The sequence below is a fragment of the Chinchilla lanigera genome, unplaced genomic scaffold (genome assembly GCF_000276665.1).
Source record: "Chinchilla lanigera isolate Chin_1 unplaced genomic scaffold, ChiLan1.0 scaffold00014, whole genome shotgun sequence".
Classification (NCBI taxonomy): domain Eukaryota; kingdom Metazoa; phylum Chordata; class Mammalia; order Rodentia; family Chinchillidae; genus Chinchilla; species Chinchilla lanigera.
Window position 1 is genome coordinate 33,151,995 of NW_004955415.1, and position 21,886 is coordinate 33,173,880.

The 21,886-nt window shown below is 43.3% G+C and overlaps 2 protein-coding genes across 5 annotated transcripts in view; one reads left to right on the forward strand and one right to left on the reverse strand.

Moving 5' to 3' along the window:
- The window catches only part of LOC102018388 (zinc finger protein 791-like), a 19,124-nt gene extending 3,047 nt beyond the window's left edge, over positions 1-16,077 (reverse strand). The window contains exons 1-4 of one of the 4 annotated variants that reach the window (XM_005381109.2): positions 15,958-16,077; positions 8,075-8,201; positions 7,257-7,317; positions 3,724-6,008 (exon numbers count right to left, since the gene is read on the reverse strand). In XM_005381109.2, the coding sequence (XP_005381166.1) occupies positions 4,448-6,008; positions 7,257-7,317; positions 8,075-8,201; positions 15,958-15,960 (1,752 nt within the window). In that variant the 5' untranslated portion in view covers positions 15,961-16,077 and the 3' untranslated portion in view covers positions 3,724-4,447. Of the gene's footprint in view, positions 1-3,723; positions 6,009-6,037; positions 6,408-7,256; positions 7,318-8,074; positions 8,202-15,957 lie in introns of those variants that run through there. The other 3 variants (XM_013512176.1, XM_005381111.2, XM_013512175.1) reach the window with 3 other exon arrangements.
- A 5,466-nt stretch (positions 16,078-21,543) lies between these two features.
- The window catches only part of LOC102017451 (zinc finger protein 490-like), a gene marked incomplete at its 3' end in the record, with an annotated part of 10,477 nt that continues 10,134 nt past the window's right edge, over positions 21,544-21,886 (forward strand). Inside the window, 1 exon segment of the mRNA XM_005381149.2 lies at positions 21,544-21,709. Coding sequence (XP_005381206.2) covers positions 21,701-21,709 — 9 coding nt within the window.

Sequence of the window (21,886 nt, forward strand, 5' to 3'; positions counted from 1 at the left end):
CCGGCTTGTGTTTTATTTATTTTTTTTGGTACCGGGAATCAAACTCAGGAACTTGCACTTGCCAGGCAGGCACTTATGCCACTGAGCTATATCCCCGACCCGATCCTCCTGACTAAACCTCCCAAGTGCTGGGATTACAGGTGTGCACCACCACACCCAGTTTGATGATAGCATAATTTGATGTCCGTATTGAAAGACAGTGGGAACAGGAGGTGGGGCCTGGTAGAAGTGAATGAATACAGTGGTGTGACTTCCTCCACCTCCTTCCTGATTTTTTACCTCTCTCTGCCTCCTGGCTTCCATGAGATGAGCAGCTTTCTTCTGCCACTTCCCTCTGTGATGTTTCCACCTTGTCATATGCCTAAACCGACGGAACCGGCTGACCAGGGACTGCAAACTCTGAAACCAGGAGCCAAAATAAATGTTTCCTCCAAGTTTTCTCAGTGTTTGCCACAGCAAAAAAAGTTGATGAACACAACCCCTACTTTTGCCATTGTCTGAATGTCATAAAAATGAAAGATCACATTAGTTTGTGTCCTGTTTGAAAATTCGATGTGGTACCATATTTGTTAAAGTGCATATTTAGCCAGGTTTGGTGGTGCATGTCTGGAGCCCTAGCAACTCAGGAAGCTAAAGCAGGATAACTGTTTGAGCCTAGGGGCTTCAGGCCAGCCTAGATAACATAGCAAGACCCTTATCTCAAAGAAAAACTAAATATCCTGTTCATGGGTTCCACAAATACAGTACTTTCTTTTCCATTAAAACAGTATACCCTCTGTAGAATCAGGAGGATCACAAGTTTGAGCCCAGGTTGGGCAACGTAAGAAGGGATGTAGCTCAGTGCAAATGTCCTGGGCTCAATCCCCAGAACCATATGCCCCTTTAAAAAGTTCATAATGGGCTAGAACTCTAGTCCTTCCCTAATAGAATGCCAATGTTTAATGTGTACTTTTTTACTCATTGATGTAGAGTATCAAATAATGCCAACTAATGCAAATGTTGCATACCTTGCTAGTGACTAGAATGGATCAAGACAGAAACAAGGGTAACTGTAAAAGAGAACAAAGCCCAAACCATAAAAATAACCCAAATTCCCATCTTCTCAGTAATACGAATGATTGCTACTTCTTTTTTGTCTTGTGGTATTGGGTATTGAACCCAGTGCCTTCATGCTGAGCTACATCCCCAGCTTTAAAAACAAAACTTTTTAAGATAGGGTCTAAACATAAGTATTGGCAGAGACTTCATGGACAAAACCCAAACTGCATGGCAAACACTTCAGAGAATCAACAACTGGGATCTCATCTTATTAAAAAGCTTTTGCACATCAAAAGAAATTGCCAACAGAGTGAAAAGACAACCCATAGATGGGAAATAATTGTAGCCAACTGTCCCTCAGATAAGGACTTACATCTAAAGCATGAAAAAAAATCAGACTCTCCAAATGAAAGACCCAGTGAAAAATGGGCATCTGTGATGAAGATGCACTTATCTGATGAAGAAATACAAATAGCAAATAAATATATGAAAAAATGTTCAACATCATTGATCATTTGAGAGATGCAAATTAAAACAACACAGGGGCTGGGGATTTAGCTCAGTGGCAAAAGCGCCTGCCTGGCAAGTGCAAGGTCGTGAGTTCAATTCCTGGTACTGGAAGAGAAACAAAAAACAACAAAAAAATACCTCTCCCCCCCCCCCGCCACAGATTCCACCTCATCAGAGATGGAATAGCCATAGAAAGAACGGCTATCATCAAGAAATCAACCAATAAGAAATGCTGGAGAGGCTGTGGGGAAAAAGGAACCCCTCTCCACCATTGCTGATGGTGTAGACTAGTGCAACCACCATGGAAATCAGTGTAGAAATTCCTCAAGAAACTAGAATTAGAGGTCCCATTAGACCCAGCTATTCCCCTTCTGGGTATCTTCCCAGAAAAATAAAAAACACCATACCACAGCAATATATGTGCACCCATATTTATAGTAGCACAATTTGTAATAGCAAAATCTTGGAAACAGACCATCAACCAAGGAATGGACAAAGATGTGGTCTTTTTATACAAAGGAGTACTACTCAGCTATAAAGAAGGTTAAACTGGAGACTTTTATAGGTAAATAGATGCAACTTGAGACAATATTCATAAGTAAAATAAATCAGACTCCCATGTGTAAACATTATATTGTCTTCCTAGTGTAGGATGCTGAAAGAGTAAATAAAATCCAAAATGCACAATAAATATTGTGAAATGGGAAGAAACTATTCAAAAGGAAACAGAAACTGGGATGAGGGAAAGGAGAAAAGTGGGAAAAAGAAACATAAATAAAAATATATGTATATATACAAGATAGTTAAGATAGTTATACTACAAATTTGTATTAGTTCATTGAAAAGGTTTGTGCTTATATTGTTTGATCAATTTTTCATGCCTGCATCTTATGATCTGAATAACTACTTTGAAGATAATATACAATGTGTTAAATCATTGCTACTCTCTTACTATCTTATTTTGAATTTTGTAACATTGCTTTTTTTCTTTAAAAAAAGATAGGGTCTAAGTTGATCATTTGGCATTTGAATTTGTGATCGTCTTGCCTCAGCTTCCCTGGGTGCTAGGATTACAGCTATGCACCACTCCCCTTGTTGTTTGGCACTTCTTATGAAGAGTTAGCTCCTATTTCTTTTACTTTATAGAAAAAAAAATCTTCATCATTTTCTTTTAAATCTTTTTGAGACAGGGTCTTGCTAGGCAGTTCAGGCTGGCCTTTAGCTCACTTTATAGCCCAGGCTGGTCATGCACTCATAACGATCCTCCTGCCTCAGCCTCCCGAGTGCTAGGATTACAGGTTTGTGCTACCACGCCTGACTTTCCTCAGCATTCCTAATGACAGATTTATGTTCATCTCCCAACAGTATTTAGGATGGACAAGTGTTTTGCCTCCTTGAATAGTAACAAAATCACCTACGGCAAGTGAAAATGATGTAAAATCACCTATTTGGCACTTTTAAATTGATAATTCCAGTCATTTTGCATTTGGGTACGTTATTACTACAATTCAGTATTCACTTTTCTACTTGTGTGACCTCAGTGATCTTTGGCAATAGGGCAGGAACAGAATGATGGCTTAAATTTTGTTTTAATCATGCATGAATAAAACATTAGTTTCATGACAGATCTGTTAAGTATACAAATGAAACATGCCCAAGGAAAATACCTGAAATTGTATGCATATTCTTACGATGAGCTAGAATGTTAGATCTTGACAAAATAAAAAAAGTTGGTCTGAATATCCATATGTGCAATGGTATATTTTAATATAACCTCTCAGGAGATGGAGATGACAGTAATATTGCTAATGTACAACTTGTCTGAAAACAGTTAATACAATATTTCTAAGAAATATTTACAGAAGCTTTTGCTTCACAAGAAAAATACACATTGTTTTTAATCACAAACAGGTGAGCAGACATGGATATGTACTGAGTGCATTTAGCAGTAAAGAAAAATCCAGAACGCCTCATGAAAGGAAAGTGATTATCCCCACATGGAAGGAGTGAGGGAGGGCAGTCACTGTGTAACATGGTAGAACAATCAACTCTTATGCTATTCATTATTTTTTCCTTTTTTTGAGACAGAATCTTGCTGGTCTTGAACTCATTATGGAGCCCAGGTTGGCCTTGAACTGACAGCGTCCTACCTCATGCCTCAGCCCCCTGAGTGTTGGGATTATAGGTATGTGCTGTCACTTCTGGCTGTTTTCCTTTTGCTGTGCTAGAGGTCAAACCCAGGGTCTTGTGCACACTAGGCACACAGTCCACCATTAAGCTGGGGGTGTAGTCAGTGGTAGAGCACACAATATGCAAGGCCCTAATTTCATTCCCTAAAACTCCAAAAAATCCCCCAACTCTCCCCCCAAAAACCTAGTGGTATAAGAACGTTTGAATTTTATAACATTTCTTTCACATTTTGAATTTTCTGGCTCATCATATATTGTTATAGTGCATATCTAGATGTCTCCCCAAAGCCACATCACTCTTACTCATAGGTAGGGCTTTTCAGAGGTGGCTGGGTCTCTGGTATGTAAATATGGATTAAAGGTGCATTAGTCCTCTACTTGGATTACAATAGTTCTGGGTATGGCTGACTGGATTTACTGAAGGCCCCACCATGGGTTTGGGTGGCACCCCTTAATATGCTACTAGCCTGGAATACAAAGGAACAAAACGGAAGTCTTTGCTGCTTTCTATCTGCCTGCCATGGGCTGTTTCTCTCCTGCCATGGAGTCAACTGACTATGGACTGAAACCTCTATATATTGGGTGTTGGGTATTTTGTTCCAGCAATAAGAAAGTAACTAAGACGTACATGACTACTTTGCATCTAGTGGGAAGCCATGACTGAACACCGTTTGTTGAAACTGAAAATGTTCCCCCATTCTCATTCACTTCTATCTACTGTGCAACTTCACATGTTTATTTAAGGATGTGGACAAAGTAAAACCTTTTCCACACTGCTTACATTCAAAATGTTTCTCTCCACTATGAGTTCTCTCATGTCTTTGAAAAGAACTGCGAAGACTAAAAGCTTTTCCACATTGTTTACACTTATAGGGTTTCTCTCCTGTGTGCATTCGCATGTGTCCTTGAAAGCTTGTGGGGTAAATAAAGGCCTTCCCACATTCCTTACATTCATAGGGTTTCTCTCCAGTGTGAGTCCTTTCATGTATCTGAACATAACTAGAACAACTGAAGGCTTTCCCACACTGTTTACATTCATAAGGCTTCTCTCCGGTATGAGTTCTTTCATGTGTTCGCAATGCACTGAGGAAAATGAAAGCCTTCCCACAATCACTGCATTTATAAGGTCCATCTCCAGTGTGTGTTATCATGTGCCTTCGAAAGTTTTCAAGAGAAATGAAGGCTTTTGCACATTCCTTACATTCATAAGGTTTTTCTCCAGTGTGATTTCGTTCATGTATCTGCAAATCTAGAGGATAGTTGAAGGTCTTCCTGCACTTTTTACATTCATAGGGTTTTTCTCCAGTGTGAGTCCTTTCATGTACCCGACAGTAACTGAGACGACTGAAAGCTTTCCCACATTCTTTGCACTTATAGGGTTTTTCTCCAGTGTGCACTCTCATATGCACTCGGAAGGCAGGGCGAGCACTGAAGGCTTTCCCACATTCCTTACATTTATATGGTTTCTCTCCAGTGTGAGTTCTTTCATGAATTTGAATGGAAGTAGAACATCTGAAGGCTTTACCACATTGTTTACATTCATAGGGTTTCTCTCCAGTGTGAATTCGTTCATGTACACGTAAAAAACTGGGACGAATGAATGCTTTCCCACATTCCTTACATTTATAAGGTCTGTCTCCATTGTGTGTTATCATGTGTGTCTGAACACTTGTTCGGGAAATGAAGGCCTTCCCACATTCCTTACATGTATAGGGTTTTTCTCCAGTGTGGGTTCTCTCATGGATTTGAATAGAACTGGGACAGCTGAAGGCTTTCCCACATTTCTTACACTCATAGGGCTTCTCTCCAGTGTGAATCCTTTCATGAATTCGAAGAGAACTGGGAGAACTGAGAGCTTTCCCACAATGCTTGCATTGGTAGGGTTTCTCTCCAATGTGTGTGAGTTCATGTGTTTGAAAGGGCTGGTGATATATGAAGGTTTTCCCACACTGTTTACATTTATAAGGGTTCTCTCCAGTGTGATTCCTTTCATGTCTTTGGAAGGATTTGAGATAACTGAAGGTGTTCCCACATTCTTTGCATTTATATGGCTTTTCTCCATATCGAAATCCATCAAGTTCATGTCCAGGGTGAGATTTAATGTGCCTTGTAAGGGATGAATGAAGCATGAAGCCCTTCCCACAAACAGTACATTCATATGGTTTTCCTCCAGTGGTTTTCTTGGTCCTAGTGGGATCTGAAATCTGGCTGAAGTTTTCTCCATACTGATCACCTTCTTTACTTTCACAGAGTCTCTGTATCAAAAAACTTCTGTAAAAAATTACAGGCACAGTAATAATTATTATTTCATGTTTATTACCAGGTATTAGACTGATAATTTCATCAGTTTTTTTTGGGGGGGGCGGGTACTGGGAATTGAATTCAGGACCTTGCTCTTGCCAGGCAGGCGCTTGTGCTCTGGACTATATCCCTAGCTTTCATCGTTTTTGGAGAAACTGTATGTTTTCTGGCCTGTTTGAACTGTTTTGAAAGTGAATATACTCAATGCCCTACAATAGGGACACTCTATAGCTATTATAAAACCAGTTTCATTCATGCTTGGAATACTGGTACATGTCTATAGTCTTAGCTACTAGGGAGGTGGAGATGGGAAGATCACTTGAGCCCAAGAGTTTGAGACTAGCCTTGGCAACACAGCAAGACTTCATCCTAAAATAAAGGAACATATAATTTGTTTCATTTGTACTGCTAGTGTCTGTTAGTTCACTGAAAAGCTTTGTAGTAGTAAAAAAAGTAACTAAATATAAATAATCTCACACTCAATCTTGTACTCTTATGTCTAAACTCTAAGCACTGTGACATTTATATACAGTGGACCCTTGAGTTATGTCTGGCCTGACATATGAACAACTTGGGTTATAACTGGAATTTTGGTTTTAACTTATGACCAAAATCTTGAGTTATGACGTTAATGCTGTCAGTCTGTGCCTCCAGATGACCTCAGATACAGATTTAACCCTTCACAGAGTTCTGCAAGGAACATTACAACATCCTTTCCTGTATGGGATTAACTGAGAAATCCTGGGTGTGTGCCACCACACCCAGCTGTATAGGGTTTCTTAATACTGTTTCCAAGTAAAATATTTTTCAAACATTCAACGTCTTTTTCACTTAAGGAAACATTTTGTGGTGAAAATTTTGAAGAAAAAATAAATTCGAGGCTAGGATTTCTTTGGTTTGCTTGCTTTTAAAATTTCATAGTAGGCCAGGTATGGTGGTGCATACCTATACAAGAGGCTGAGGCAGGAGGATCACTGTGAGTTCTACGCCAGCCTCAGCTACATAGTGAGTTCATGGCTCAAAACAACCCCATAAAATTTCATAGTAATTTTCTTTTCTTTCTTTTCTTTTTTTTTTTTTTTTTTGGTATTGGGAATTGAACTCGGGATTTGTACTACTGAGCTAAATCCCCAGACCTATAGTAATTTTCATACTAAAAGATCCCATATATAATGATTCTTTCAAGGGACATTACTTTCTCTAGTGTGTATAACTCACCTTAGATTTCTTCCCTGTTTTATGTACTGATCTTTAATGTTCTGATCTTCCCATTTGCTCCCTAAAAATGAGATGCAGAAAATCTTATAAATTACTAGAAATCATAGAAACATTATTAGATCCTAGGTCACTGGTGGTAAACCTATAGCATGGGTAGTACAGTGGGCTATTTGTTATCATGAAAGCTGTAAAAATTTCATCATTACTGTGCCAGGTCCACAATCATGCCTGGTGTATTTATTCAACATATTCACTCTCCACATTCCATTTCTTTCTTTTTTTTTTGTCTTCTTGAGATAGAGTCTCACTATGTAGTTCAGGCTGACCTTGAGGTTACTTTGTAGCCCAGGCTGGTCTCAAACTTGCAATGATCTTCCTGCCTCAGTCTCCTGAGTGCTGGGATTGCAGGTGTGCACCACCACGCCAGGAATTCCATTTCTTTTTGCAATTTTTTAAATTAGTAGATGTTTGCAGTACATAATTATCACATTCATTGTGGAGCATTGGTATATGCACATAACATATCTTAAATCTTTTCATGTCCGCTTCCCCTCCTTTCCCCTCCACCTTTTGTAAAACTCCTCCCCTGCCTCTTGAGACAGGGTCTTGCTATGTGGTGCAGACTGGCCTCAACAGGATGATTCTCCGGCCTCAGCCTTCTGGGTGCTGGGATTATAGGCATGTGCCACCATGCCTGGCTCCTTCCTTTTGCAAAATATCTATATCCCACTTTTTACATTCTAAAATGGGAATAGTAACAATGAACAAGAAATACTCATTCTCTGATTGGTTCAGTAAGAGGGTGATGTCATCCTTACCTATATAAGCCAGGTTCCTGAAGGTTTCCCGCATCACATCTCTGTATAGCTTCTTTTGTAAAGGATCCAGCAGAGCCCATTCCTCCTGGCTGAAATCCACAGACACATCCTGAAAGGCCACTGAGTCCTGAAATATCCCACACATACATATAGGAGGAATGCAATCAATAGTGCTTGGGACCTATACTCAAATTAACAAGTTCACATATAGTTCTGTGATTATGTGGTTCCAAACATTTACTATATGGTTTGGTTGTCAGAGGTTTTATTCTTTGTTCACAGTCACAGTCACGCAGAACACATGGAATTATATCCCCCCCTTTTGTGGTACTGGGGATTGAACCCAGGCCTTTTCACTGAGTCCCAACTTTGACACTTTTTATTTATTTTTTATTTTGTTAAGTTACAAAGTTGCCCAGTCTGGGCTTGAACTGTGATCCTTTAGTTTCAGCCTCCCAGAGGGCTGGTATTATAGGCATGCACTCCTAAGCTCACTTATATCTATTTTTCCTTGCCCCAGTACTGAGGATTGAACACAAAGCTTTCACACTGGGATACCTATCTAGCCCTCTTTAAATTTTACATTGTGTAGATGACTACAGAGAATAGTTATGTAAAATGAAGGAAGGGTCAACTGATACACTCCACTGCCTTTTTCCTGGATGTTTTAACTTGACCAGGATCTAGCAATTTTAAATATGATTTCCAGAGAATTTATTGTGTATTTGTACTTGGAGCCTAAAACAGAAATTAGTAGTTTTCATGAAGCAAAAAGCCCCAAACACCATAATCATGAGAATGGGCAAGTGAATAGATGATGGTCTATGGGCTTAGACTACAGCTTGTAGGAAACTTACAGAGGCAAAGAAACCACCAAAAACCTTAAATATAATTCCATGGTCTTGTGGGGAGTGTGTGTAGTGGGTAGCTCAGTGGTAGGAGTGCCTACCCAGCTTGCATAAGTTTTTCATGGCTTCTATTCCTAGTACTGCCAATAAAACAAAACAAAAAGGAAATTAGCCAGGTGTGGTGGCATATAGCTGTAAGGAGGCTGAGGCAGGAGGATCTCAAGTTGGAGCCAAGGCTGGGTAACTTAGGTGCTTAGTAAGACTCTATCTCAAATGAAAACTAAGGAAAGGATTAGGGAATGTAGTTTGGTGTGAAGGCTTTGAGTTCAATCCCTAAGACTGAAAAAAAAAGTTCAGAAGAGAACTTAATTTGTACCTGTTCATTTGCAATCCGTGTTTTAATTCAGAGTTTTGGCATCAAAAAGTGTGAATAAGCTAGGTGTATAATTAGAAAAGACTACATCAACCTACCATCATGTGTGTCTTAAAAAGAGGCAGTGGGGCCTGGGGTGTAGCTCAGCAGGAGAGTGCTAGCCTAGCATGCATGAGGCTCAGGGGTCCATTCCAGCAGCATCAGGGGAAGAAAAGCATTAAAAAAGGGTGGCAAGTAACTGTAAGAAAATGGAAAAGTACAGCATGGTGGTACACGCATACAATCTAAGCACTCTGGAAGGCCAAGGCAGGAGGATCATAAACTTCAGCCCAGTGTGGGCAATCCAATGAGATCCTGTCTCAAAATAAAAATAAAAAGGGCTGGGGATGTAGCTCAGGGCCAAGGCCCAGGGTTCAACCCCCAGTATTGCCAAGAAAGAAAGAAAGAAAGAACAGGCCGACAAGGACTCAGTGGTAGAACACCTGCCTTGCATGTGTGAGAGGCCCCGGGTTAAATCCCTGGCCCTGAAAATACAAAATAAAGAAAAAAAGAGTAAAGTTGATGCGGGGGTGGGGGGGACACTCATTATACTTCATCCCTCATGAAAGACAGATGAAATGTGCCACTTTTCAGTATATCTGACCCTACATGAGCCATGATGGTGTTTTGAGTCAGAGATCAGTGAGGCAGGTGGATGTCTCAGAGACGCTGTGTTTAGCAGCCCTGGAGTATGTATGCAGAGGTGAAATGTGTGCCTTGGGTATGAGCAGCTCTGTTTGCAAATGCAGCATTGGCTTTTGTGGACTGAACCCAGGGTTTTCAAACTAAGCCCATTCCCGGCCCTTTTTATTTTCAGACAAGGTCTCACTAAGTGGCTAAATTGCCCAGGTGGGGCTTGAACTTGCAATTTTCCTGCCTTAGCCTCCCAAGTGCTCAGATGACAGCATTCGGCACCACACCCGGCTACCAGAGTTCTTCTGCCATAAAGGAACAGTCTTAGATAAACCCAGTGTGTAAAGATGTACAAATGGGGCCACGTTGGGCAGTGCCAGTGACAAGATGACGACCTGATGCTTGCTTCAGGGACATCTGCATGAAGGGAGGAGAAGCAGTGACTTGACCAGCACCACCTTGTAGGGTGAGGTTGCCTGGAATGCCCAAGAGCTCCCCCTGCTGTCCACTTGGAGCCCTGCAAGCAGATGAAGGGGCTGGGAGAGGAGTGGCTCCTCCAACATGGTCCTGGGGTGACTAAGGTGAGAGGTCACCCCTGCTGTAGGACCAGAGTGTGGGTCCATTCTGTGGGCAGAGCCCACACTGTTACAAGGCCCAGGGCAGCTGCAGGGCAGAGGTCATGTGATGAGGCCCACGGACATCTCTACTTCCACGACAACCTGGTCTGTGGTGGTTAACTGAGCTCTACAGCATCCAAGCAGGGGGTAGGGCGAGCAGACTCCTGCCTTGAAGCCTCTGACAACTTATGGTCATCATATGTGATGTTATGAGGCAGGAGAGAAAGGTGCCGAAACCTCTGTTGAGAAAGGGTCTTCAAAGACACTGTCAAAGTGTTCAGCTAGGCAGGATGGCATATGCCTGTCATCCTAGCACTTGACAAGCTGAGGCAGGAGGATGGCCCACAAGCTCAAGGCCTGAGCTACATAGTGAGACCCTGTCTCAAAAAAAAAAAATTAAAAACAACAAAGAAAACAAAAACAAAACAATAAAACAAAACATGGAATACAACAGACCAGACCAGTCTTAGGCAAATTAATGATATCAGAGTATTTTCTAGGCATTCATTGAGTGGCATAACTTCCATGAAGTTGGGTGTTGTGTGACACCACAGAAGTAAGACCATAGTAATCCACGATGAGGTGCTGTTTATTCTTTTCAAGTTAAGAACAGGAGAAGCTAGGCTATTGAGGGGCAATGGATCCAGGCATGGCGGTGCATACCTGTGATCGCAGACTTGGAAGGCTGAGACAGGAGGATTGCTGTTTGAGGCTAGGCTGGACTACATAGCAAGACCCTGTCTCAAAAAACCCACAGAAGAAGAAAAAGGTAAGTGTGACCAAAGTAATTTTCAGGATTTATAGAGATACCCAATTGTCAGCTTTTACAGTGACTTGTTTCAGATCCCAGGGAGTGATTCCGAGAAACTTTGTAGTCCCAGGGGCTGGGGATTTAGCTCAGCGGCAAAAGCGCCTGCCTGGCAAGCGCAAGGTCGTGAGTTCGGTTCCCGGTACCGGAGAAAAACCAAAAAAAAAAAAAAAAAAAAGAAATAAATCCCAAATGTGTAGTCCACCCGAATTTAGGAAAGTGCAGCACACCCCATAATGAAGCAAACCCCCTGAAGGAAGGTGAGGTTGCCCCCATGCAGAAGCTGTTATCTCACAGTGGGAAACAAACTACCCACTGCAAGTGCTGATGAGTGCTCCAGAACCTCAGAATCAGTCTGAGATCCTGATTAATTAGACTACTTTGAAACCAGTTGTCTTGCAAACCCCATCCCTCACCTCTGTTCCCTTTTTTAAAAAAATAAAACCCCAAGGTTTCTGTCAGCTACTTTGTTTTGCGTGTGTGTGTGTGTGTGTGTGTGTGTGTGTGTGTGTGTGTGTGTTTTGAGACAGGGTTTTACTATGTAGTTCAGTCTGGCCTTGAACTTACTATGTAGCTCAGCCTGGCCTCAAAATTGTGGAGCTCCTTCTGCTTTAGCCTCCCAAGTGCTGGGATTTGAAGACTGCTCTTGACTCTCTTTCCCTGTCCTTCCCATCTTGGCCATGTGGAGTAAAGCTCCTTTCCTGCCCCACACCTCTGCTCCTCTCCTTGCCTGGCATTTTGGTGTGAGTGGCCGAGCCTGGTTTATTGGGAGCTTTCATCTTAATATTCTGGTAAGAAAAGCAGCTCACACAAACAGTGCATCCCATTTCTTCATTGTTCAGAAGGTAAACTCACATTCAGAAGTTAATTTAGGCTGGGGGTGCTGGCACACATCTGTTAGCCCTTCACTCTGGGAGGCTGAGCTAGGAGGATTACAAGTTGGGAGTCCAGCCTGGACAAGTTAGTGATTTAGCAAGACCCTGTCTCAAAAAATAAGCAGCTCACTGTGAAGGTCATGAGTTCAATCCCCACAAATGAGAACAGGAATGAAACATACTCCCAAGTGTTATGGCTTGTATGTGGACATTCCCCTAAAGCCTCAGGAGCTCACAGGTGGGGAGTTTTGAAGGTGGCTGGACTAGGGTGGGTGAATGTGGATTGAAAGTGTGAGACTTGGATTAAGGGTGTGGATAATGGAAACCCCACCCTGGGTGTGGGTGGCATCAATCAACAGGCTTGTAGCCTGAGTAGAATATAAAGGGAGAGGGTAGGCAGGCTTGCTGCCTTCTTGCCTACCAAGCCATGGACTGTTTCTCCTCTGAAACACCAGGCTATTCTGCTTGGGAATTAGCCAACTAGAGCCTGAAACCTATACAAACTGTGAGCATAAATAAACCTTTTCTCCTTTAACTTTAGGTGTTGGGTATTTTGTCTTTATAATGAGAAAAGTCACTAAAATACCAAACTAAGAGCTGTCAGGCTCTGCCAGCTTGAGAGGTACATGCCCTGGTCAGGGTCAGCCCATCACGATGCAGGACAGGTCCCTGAGCTGCAACTGCCTGAGCCCCACACTCTCCTCTCCCAAGGCTCCCATTCCTCCAGGGGATTTTTATTTTTCCCTGGAGTAGTGGGGATGGAACCCAGCACCTTTCACATGTTAGCCAAGTGCTCTACTACTGAACTGCAGACCTAGCCAACTCCACCAGACAGACACTGAGGTTCTGGCTCAAATGAGCTTCCAAATGCATTCCTTTAAGTTCAGGAAACACAAGTCTCAATCTTTAAAGAATTTCTCAAAATGCACAAATGCATCTATTTTACAGATGTAAAGCTCAAACATAATGTCTAAAAACAAGCCCAAGAAAACCACTATTAAAATCTCAAAAAGGTATACTGGAGGCACTCTGGAGGCTGAGGCAGAAGGTTTGCCTCGAATTCAAGGCCAGCCTGGATATCATACTGAGTTCAAGGCCAGCCTGAGCTACACGGTGAGACCCAGTCTAAAAAATGCAAAAAGCTCAACAAAATAAAACAAAAACCAAAATAAAACCTCAAAAAGGTGGTGCATGCTTATAGTCCCAGTTACTCAGGAGGCTGAGGCAGGACAGTCATTTGAATCTAGGGATTCAAGGCCTGTTTGGGCAACAAAGCAGATCAATCTCAAATAAAACAAAACAATCCCACAGCCTCAGAAAGGGTTCCATCCTCCAATACTTTCCAGCTACATGTACATGTGGATCCCCAGCTGCCAGTTCCAGGAAGCTTCTTGCAGTACATGTGCTCTTCTGTGATGGGCTGTGAGTGCTGAGACATTTGCTGGAGTAGGCTCTTCAGGAAGAAACAATGGGGGCTTTGATTACTTCCCTTTCTGTGCTCAAAGTATGGCTTTAGCTGGGCATGGTGCCTCATGCCTAATCTACCACTCTGGGAGGCTGAGGCAGGAAGATCACATGTTCAAGCCTAGCATGGGCAACCTAGTGCTTTAATAAATCCTAATCTCAAAATAAAATATAAAAAATGGCTGGGGATAGAGCTCACTGTGAAGGTCCTGGGTACTGGGGTGAGGTGGGAAGAAGAAATTCATACATTTGTGTTGCTTTCAGAAAATGAGATGTTGGTTAGTGATTTCCATTGCAAAAAGTGGTTTGCTAAGCTATTCCTTAAAATATTCATCATATTTGAGTATGTACAGATCTAGGCCATGGTAGACTTACAAGTCTAACCCAAGGTATTTCACCTGAAACCACAAAAATAAAAGCAAGTGTAGTTTAAGTGGTGGAGTGTGTATTTGGCATGTGAAGGGGCCTGTGTTCAATCCCTAGCACCCAATACATAAGCAAAATAAAATAAAATAAGTCCTCGACTTATGAACACTTGAATTGTAAATTTTACCAGAAACAAACAGACCTCGCATTATGAACATGAAACAAATTGTGGTAGTAGCTCACGTGTCTGTCAGACACTGTCACAGTTGTGTTGCTACATGCTGCTATGTACAAATAAAAATAGTTTATTTACAGTATTTTTTTTGGTGTGTGTTTGGTTTTTGGGTTTACAAACAAATCCAACTTTTGAACGTTTAACCGAAAACCAACCAAAAACCTATGTGCTAAGAACAAATGGAGACAGGAATTTTTAATTCATGCAATGTAATATTGAAACACTTATGTACTTGCAGGTCTGGGGTTGAACTCAGGGTCATGCACAAAATAGGTAATTGCTCTACCACTGAGCTACCTCTGCATACATGGAATATGTTATTGTTCTATAGATTTGCCTCGGGACCTATTTCACACTATTTCTCAAGCTCTACTCACTCTATACATGTAAACATCTATTGAACAAAACGAGACTCAAGAGAACAAATACTTGCAAGGTCACAAAGCCCAGTGAGGCGTGGTGCTGACCTGGAGGTGTGCTTACAGCACACGTCATCTAGGAAAGTTTGCAGAGGAATCTCAGGCCAAAGAAGTTCCTTAGGATGTCTGCCCAGGAAAGAAAGTGGGGCAAAGGCACAGAGTCTATACCATGGAGATTGAGATGCTTATTTTCTGCTTCTCTCTCAGAAAAAATTTCTGTAGGAAAGGAATGTTTCAGAAAGAGACATCCATGGCACTATGGAAAATGGTTATTAAAATACTGCCAGTAGCTAGGCATGGTGTCACATGCTTGTCATCCCATTACTTAGAAGGCTAAGGAAGGAGGATCGCCACAAGTTTGAGGCCAGCCTGGGCTACACAGTGAGTCCAAGGCCAGCCTCGACAACACAGCAAGACCTTGTCTCAAAAACAAAACACAACAACCCCCCAAAAACAAAGAAATAAAATACTGATAATATATGGTTTCTTTTATATGAGAAATCTAAAGTATAAATACAGAGTAAAAACAAATGACATATAATAGCAAACAGGAAGCTAGGTCCTTTGCAAATGTGAAGGAGATCGAGGGATGAAGGCAGGGGAAGAAGAGGGGAAGAAGACATTAAAAGACTTAAGATGTGTCATGCACATGCACCAACTCCCTACGACGAATGTAATCAGTAGGTACTGCAAACACTACTAATAAAAATAAATTAAAATAAAATACTGAGAATGTTTCAAACCCACCACGAGGGCAAACAGGGCTAAGCACGCTTTGAATTGAAGAGGGGAAGCTGACATTACCGGGTAAGGTCCTGGAAATTTCGGGATTTATTACGAGCCCTAGAAAGAGTTAGGCTAGGTAAAAAGGCCCTAAATTTGAGATCCTGTTTTCAAAGAACTTTGGAAGACGCGGGTGGGGGCCAGGTTGCCCCTTGGGACAGTGCGGGGGCCGGGGACTCCAGGGCGCAGGGTTCCCGCCACCTCCCGCCCCCCACAGGCTGGGACTCGCGCGCTGTCGGGGAGGTGCCACAGCGGGCTCCGGGGCGATCCGCCTCACAGTCCAGGCATCGACAGAACCCAGGGTCTCGATGCTGGCCCAGCCCCTCCTGCGCGGGGGACTCAGACCGAGCGCGACCCCCACCGCGTACTCCAGGAGTCGGCGCCCGCCGCCACCAGCTCCGGGACGGCCAGGCCCGCACTCACCATCTCCCAGCTGTCGAGACCTCTCCACAGCTCCAACCCCAGCGAAGGAGACTAAGCGCTACCACCTGAGGGCGTTAAAGGGCAACCGGGCACTAGGAGCGGGCGGCGACGGAAACGCACTGTGACGTCACGTGCCTTTGCGTAACGTGGGCATACTCACCTTCCGGCAGCGCTCCGGAAGGCCCGCCCTCCTTCGGCTGATTGACAGTCCGGAAGGTCAATTGGTTGAGCAGACTCAGCTGGACTTCCGCTTTCTATGTAGAAGCAGAGCGTGTTCTGAGCGGAGGGTTCCCGTGGAGTGTCCGTCAAGTGCTTCTTTCAGTCGGGGAGCCAGGCGTACCCAGGGAATTCGAAGTTGAGTGTCCGAATGGAGCGACCCACTGGGGAGCAAGGACAAAGCAAGAGGGTCGTCTGCGCCAGGACGCTCTGGAATCAGAGGATCACATGCCCTACATGGAACAGGGGCTTGGCATAATGCTACGAGGCTATTCCGGGAGGTGTGACCCTATTTTACAAGCAGACGTTTAAAAATTACCTCATCATAGCCAGGCCTAGTGGCGCTCACCTGGAGCATCTTACAAGTCTGCAAAGCTGAAGCAGGAGGATGGGAAATTTGAGCCCAGTTTTGACAGACCCGGTCTCAAAAAAAAACCAAGGCAGGCTGAGGACGTAGCTCAGTGTGAAGGTTCTGGGTTTAGTCCCAAATACAGGGGAACTACAGACCAACCGTGTGCTCCATAAAACTCTCCGGTGGAAATTGATTTTGGATAAAGTTTTAAGAGCGTCCTCTGAAGCTGAAGTACTCTAAAGAAACTGCATCGATAAAGTTCTTGCAGGGTGTTTCAGATCGGTTGAGTAAAACCTCAGGTTGAAAACCAAAATTATCCTAGGCTATCTTAAGCCCCTTGGGCAACAGCCATTTAAACTGGGCTTGTGGTGCACGCTTGCAATTCCAGCCCAGGGGAGGATGAGGCAGGAGGCTCCTCACGAGTTCAAGGTTAGCTTGGGCTATACTGAGTTCAAGGGCAACCTGAACCACATAGCGAGACCCAAGGTTGTGCAGGTCTGTAATCCTAGAACTCTGGGGGTCTGGGACAGAATATTTGCAATTTGATTGCAACTTAGCCACTAGTGAGACTCTGTCTCAAAATAAATAAAACAAAAGCCGGGGAGGTAGCTCTGTGTGAAAGCCCTGGGTTCAGTAAGGCAAAATCTAAAAAAGCAAAACAAAGACCATATGTTGTTGTTGAAACGGGGTCTTGCCATATTGCCCAAGCTTCTCTTGAACTGGGATTGAGTGATGCCTCAACCTCTCAAGCAGCTCGGACTACAGGCAACACTACCACAGCTGGCTGCCTCTATTGGGAATTTTATTGTAGTTTCCTACTATGGGTGATGAGTTAGCACTACAGGGATCGAAGGTTCTTCGTTCCCTACACTTTCATCCCTTCTCTTCCCAAATCACACGTGTCTGTGAGCCAGGGCTGTTCTAAGTACTATTTTTGACACAACAGTATACAGTAAAAATCCAGTTTTTCCTACTGTACATTCGTAACACGGATCACTCCTGTAATGCTAAATGTGTTGGGATTTCTCCCAAGTGGCCAACAAGCAAGCAGATTTGAAGAGGACATCAGAGGGGCTTTTCCATTCCATTTTCCATTCCCCATTTCATTCCATCCCATTGCACTCTGAGCTAGCTAATTTCATATCTCACAGGCTGAGGGTTCAGCCCTATAAATCTATTTTCTATTTTCAATAAAAATCACAAGTCTGGATCCTCAGAATAACTTTTTTTCCTTTTTTTGGGGGCATTGAAGATTGAACCCAGAGCGTTTGTACAGAACTGCATCCTTAGGCCTTTTAAAATTTTATATTTTGGAACAATGTCTTACTAAGTTGCTAAATTGCACAGGCTGGGTTCAAACTTATGATCATCCTTCCTCAGCCTGGTAGAATGGTGGGATTACATGTGTATGTCACTATACCTGGCTGAGAGCTTCTGAATGACTGATATAAGTTGAAGTTCCTACCGTGCCCTCTTTAGGTTCTATTCACTTGTTAGAGTGGCTCACTATTATGGTGTACACAGTATGTAGATGTTCCCCCCAAATCCTCATGTACTCATAGGTGGGGGTTTCAGGAGGTGATTGGAATATAGGGGTGTGATATCATCAATGGATGAGTCTACTACTTCCCCCCTTCCTTGATCTCTCCCTGCTTCCTGCCACCATGCCATGAGCTCTTCCTCTTACTCCATGCTGCCCTGAAACCTCTACACACTGTAAATAAATAAATATTTCCTCTTTTAACTAGTGAGTGTTGATATTGTCAGTGACTAGAAAGTAACTAAGACCAGAATGCAGATGCACTTGTTTGCTTAGATGTCAAAGGCTCAGGGTTCCATCTGTAATACCAGACACATCAATGCACAAAATCCCTCAAATCTTCCAGCCACTTTTGTATAAAAAGACATCAAAACTCCCCTGTTTGAGGATGTCAGATATAACTTTCTGAAAGTAATAGGAAAAACTAAAGGGTGTCTTTGAGGCTTATGAAATAGGCTAGGTAGTTGTAAGGGGAAGAGACCTTAAATGTAATTTGGCCAATGCTGATAGACTCCCTAAATGGCCAGCGTGCCTATGTGCTGTGTGAAGGATTTGTAGGCCCTGTGAAGAGTTGCTGTTTGTTCTTGGTGGTGCTGAGGATTGAACCCAAGGTGTTATACTATTTAAGTGCACTACCACTGACCGATGCTTGAAGGATCACTATTTGTAGGAAAAACCATTCTTAAGTCCCAGTCTGTTTCAGAAAACAACACAAACTGTGCTTTTTTTTGAGGCAGGGTTTTGCCATGTAGTTCAGGCTGGACTTGAACTTACTATATGTCTCAGGCCAGCGTTGAAGTCATGGCAATCCTCCGGCCTCAGCCTCTTGCTTGCTGATATTACAGGTATGTGCCACCATGCCCATTTACAAATGCTGCTTTTTTTTGGTACTGGGCCTTGAACTAAGGGCCTTGTGCTTGCCAGGCAGGTGCTGTTCTGTTGAGCTATATCCCTGGCCCACAAATCATACTTTTGATGAGCAACAGGTTTAGGGCCCTGGAGTTTCTTTGTTCTCTGTTTTTTCAAGACAGAGTCTCATTGTATAATTCCAGCTGACTTTGAACTCACTGTGTAGCCCAGGCTAGCCTTGAACTTGCAGTGATCCTCCTGTCTTAAACAACTGAATGCTAGGATTACATGTGTGCCCCACCACATGCAGCTTCTTGTTTTTTCTTCTTGTAGTTCTTTAGTTCTCTGACTACATCGTAACCATGTGAGTAACCCTTCTCTAAATTGGGAAGAACCCCACAGTTTTCTGATACATACTTTATTCCACTCAGTCTCTAGTGGTGGTAGAATTATAATGTAAAATGCATGAGACATTTTAGACACAAAGATCAGTAGGGAAGAGCTGAAATTCCAGATATAAATTGTTGGGTGTATGGTCAGCTGATATTCAGTACACAGTGAGAAGAATAGAGAAAGTGATTTTTTCATCAGTTACTATGACAACTGGGTAGCTGGATAAAAAATACTGAACTTAATTGAGAAAATGAAACCAAAATAATGAAGTAGGACCTCCAACCCATATACTGTAATTTACTAAAATAGATCAAAGACCTAAACCTAGGAGGCTAAATGATAATACTTGCAGACAAAACAAAGGAATCTATTCCTGACTTGGGAGAAGACAAGAAACTTGTATACGACACCAAAAGGAAAACAGAAAAAGAAAAATAGGTATTCTGGATGCTGTCAAAATCAATCATTTAAAACATTATTTACCTTTTATTTTTTCAAGTTTTATCTTTTATTAATACATGTTGTGCATTCTCTGTGGGAATTGGTACATGTACATAACACATCTTAATTCTTATTTTCATTCCCTAAAATTAAAGAAAATCACTGAAAACCAGTTGGGTCCTTGTGCAGTATTAGCGGGAATGGAAAAACCTGCAGCCACTCTGGAAGACACCATGGTGGTGCCTCAAAAACTAAAAACAAAGTGTGTAATACCAGGACACCTCCAATATCAGCACTCTGGGAGGCTGAATCAGGAGGATTGCAAATTGAACCCAGCATGGACATTTTAGCAATTTAGCAAGACCTCATCTGAAAAATGGTGGATGTTTTTAGATTTGTAGCTCAGTGTGAAGGTGCTAGATTCAGTCCCCTGTGCAAGAAGGAGAGAGGGAAAGGGGAGAGACAGCATTAAAAAGAACTGAGCTGGGTGGGCATCATATTAAGGGCCATCTAAAAAATATTAAACATGTGGGGCTGAGAGTAGAGCTCAGTGGTAGAGCACTTGTGTCCCAAGTGAGGTACTTGATTTGATCTCTAGCATTGCAAATAACTTTAAAATAAAAAGTAACCAAAGGATGAAATCCACTTCTGAGTAATCCAAAAGAACTGAAAGGAGCAACTCAAACCAGTATTTGTCCACCCATGTTCATGGCATTATAATTCATAAGATCCAAAAGGTAAAAGCAGACTATGGGTCTCATCAATGTCTAAATGGACCAAAATGATACACACAGAATATTTGGTTTTAAAAAGGAGTACTGTGTGTCTTGTCAGGCCTGGTAGTGCACACCTGTAATCCTAGCTACTCAAGAGGTTGAGGCAGGAGGTTTGGAAATTCGAGGCAGCCTGGGCAATTTAGGAAGACACCGTGTCAAAATAAAAAATAGGGCCAAAGATGTAGCTAAGTGGTAAAGCACGTGCAGAACAAAGTTCCATCCACCGCAGAGAGGAAAGATGTGTGTTCCAATCCTTGTGATAACATGGTGAAGGGTCAGGGTAATCAACCAGTCAGAAAATGTGAAATGCTGTGTCCTCGTATTTCTAGGAAGCTCTCATGGTCACATTTCGTGTCAGAAAGGGACACTGTGGTGCAGCAGGTTGGCGGGGGCGTAGTCTCCTTACCCCAGGATTTGGGATGCTCAGGATTGAGCCAAGAACCCAGGCAAGGAAGCAAGCACTACCACAGAGGCACAGCCCAACTGGGCAGTTTCTACATAACTTTGGGGCTCCAAGTTCGCCATTCTCACAGTATGAATATATTTAAGCTTAAGGACGATTAGCCCAGCATGGTGGCGCATCCCTGTAACCCAAGCATTCAGGAGGCTGAGGCAGGAAGATTGCCATGAGTTTAAGACCAGCCTGGATTACAGAGAGAGACTCCGTCTCAAAAAAAACCCCACAAAAAACAGGAACAATTAGAGATGTCTTCCGGTTGAAGGTGGGATCAGTAGTACAGCACTTCCACACTTCCTTAGGCGTGAGATGGTGGGCTTGACACACACGGACACACATGCACACACACACACACACACACACACACACGCACACACACACACACACACGACAGTGCTCTGTAGGGGCGAGAATCTCACTGAAAGGTAAATGACCTAGCTAGGAAAATCCCGCGCAGAAGCTAAATTCAAATTCGCCGTATGCCCTCCTACTCTGCAGTCACTCTGAGGCAAAGGGGCAGGGCCATGGAATCTGTCCAATCAGTACCGGCGATAGACGGACTTGGAGGATGCACTGCGCCTGCGCTGTGGACGTGGCTGGTCCTTCTGACTGCAGGAGGTTGGGTCTCCCATCGTTATGGCGCTGTGTCCTTTGTCACGCTGTCATCCCAGGTGCTGAGGGTTCCTTGGGAAGACTTGGGAGACGCCCGAAGCAGGAAGATGGCAGCGGTGAGTGAGGGGCTGGGAGACACGGGAAGCGAGCTGCGGCCACCGCCGATCCTAGTGACCGAACCGGCGTCCCGTGGCTCCGCGGTCCGTGGTCGGGGTCGCGCTCGTCCCCGTCCCCTCCGGCCGCGGGGCTGCGCCGGGCCTGCGCCGGGATCGGGGCCCGTCTGTCTCTGCGCG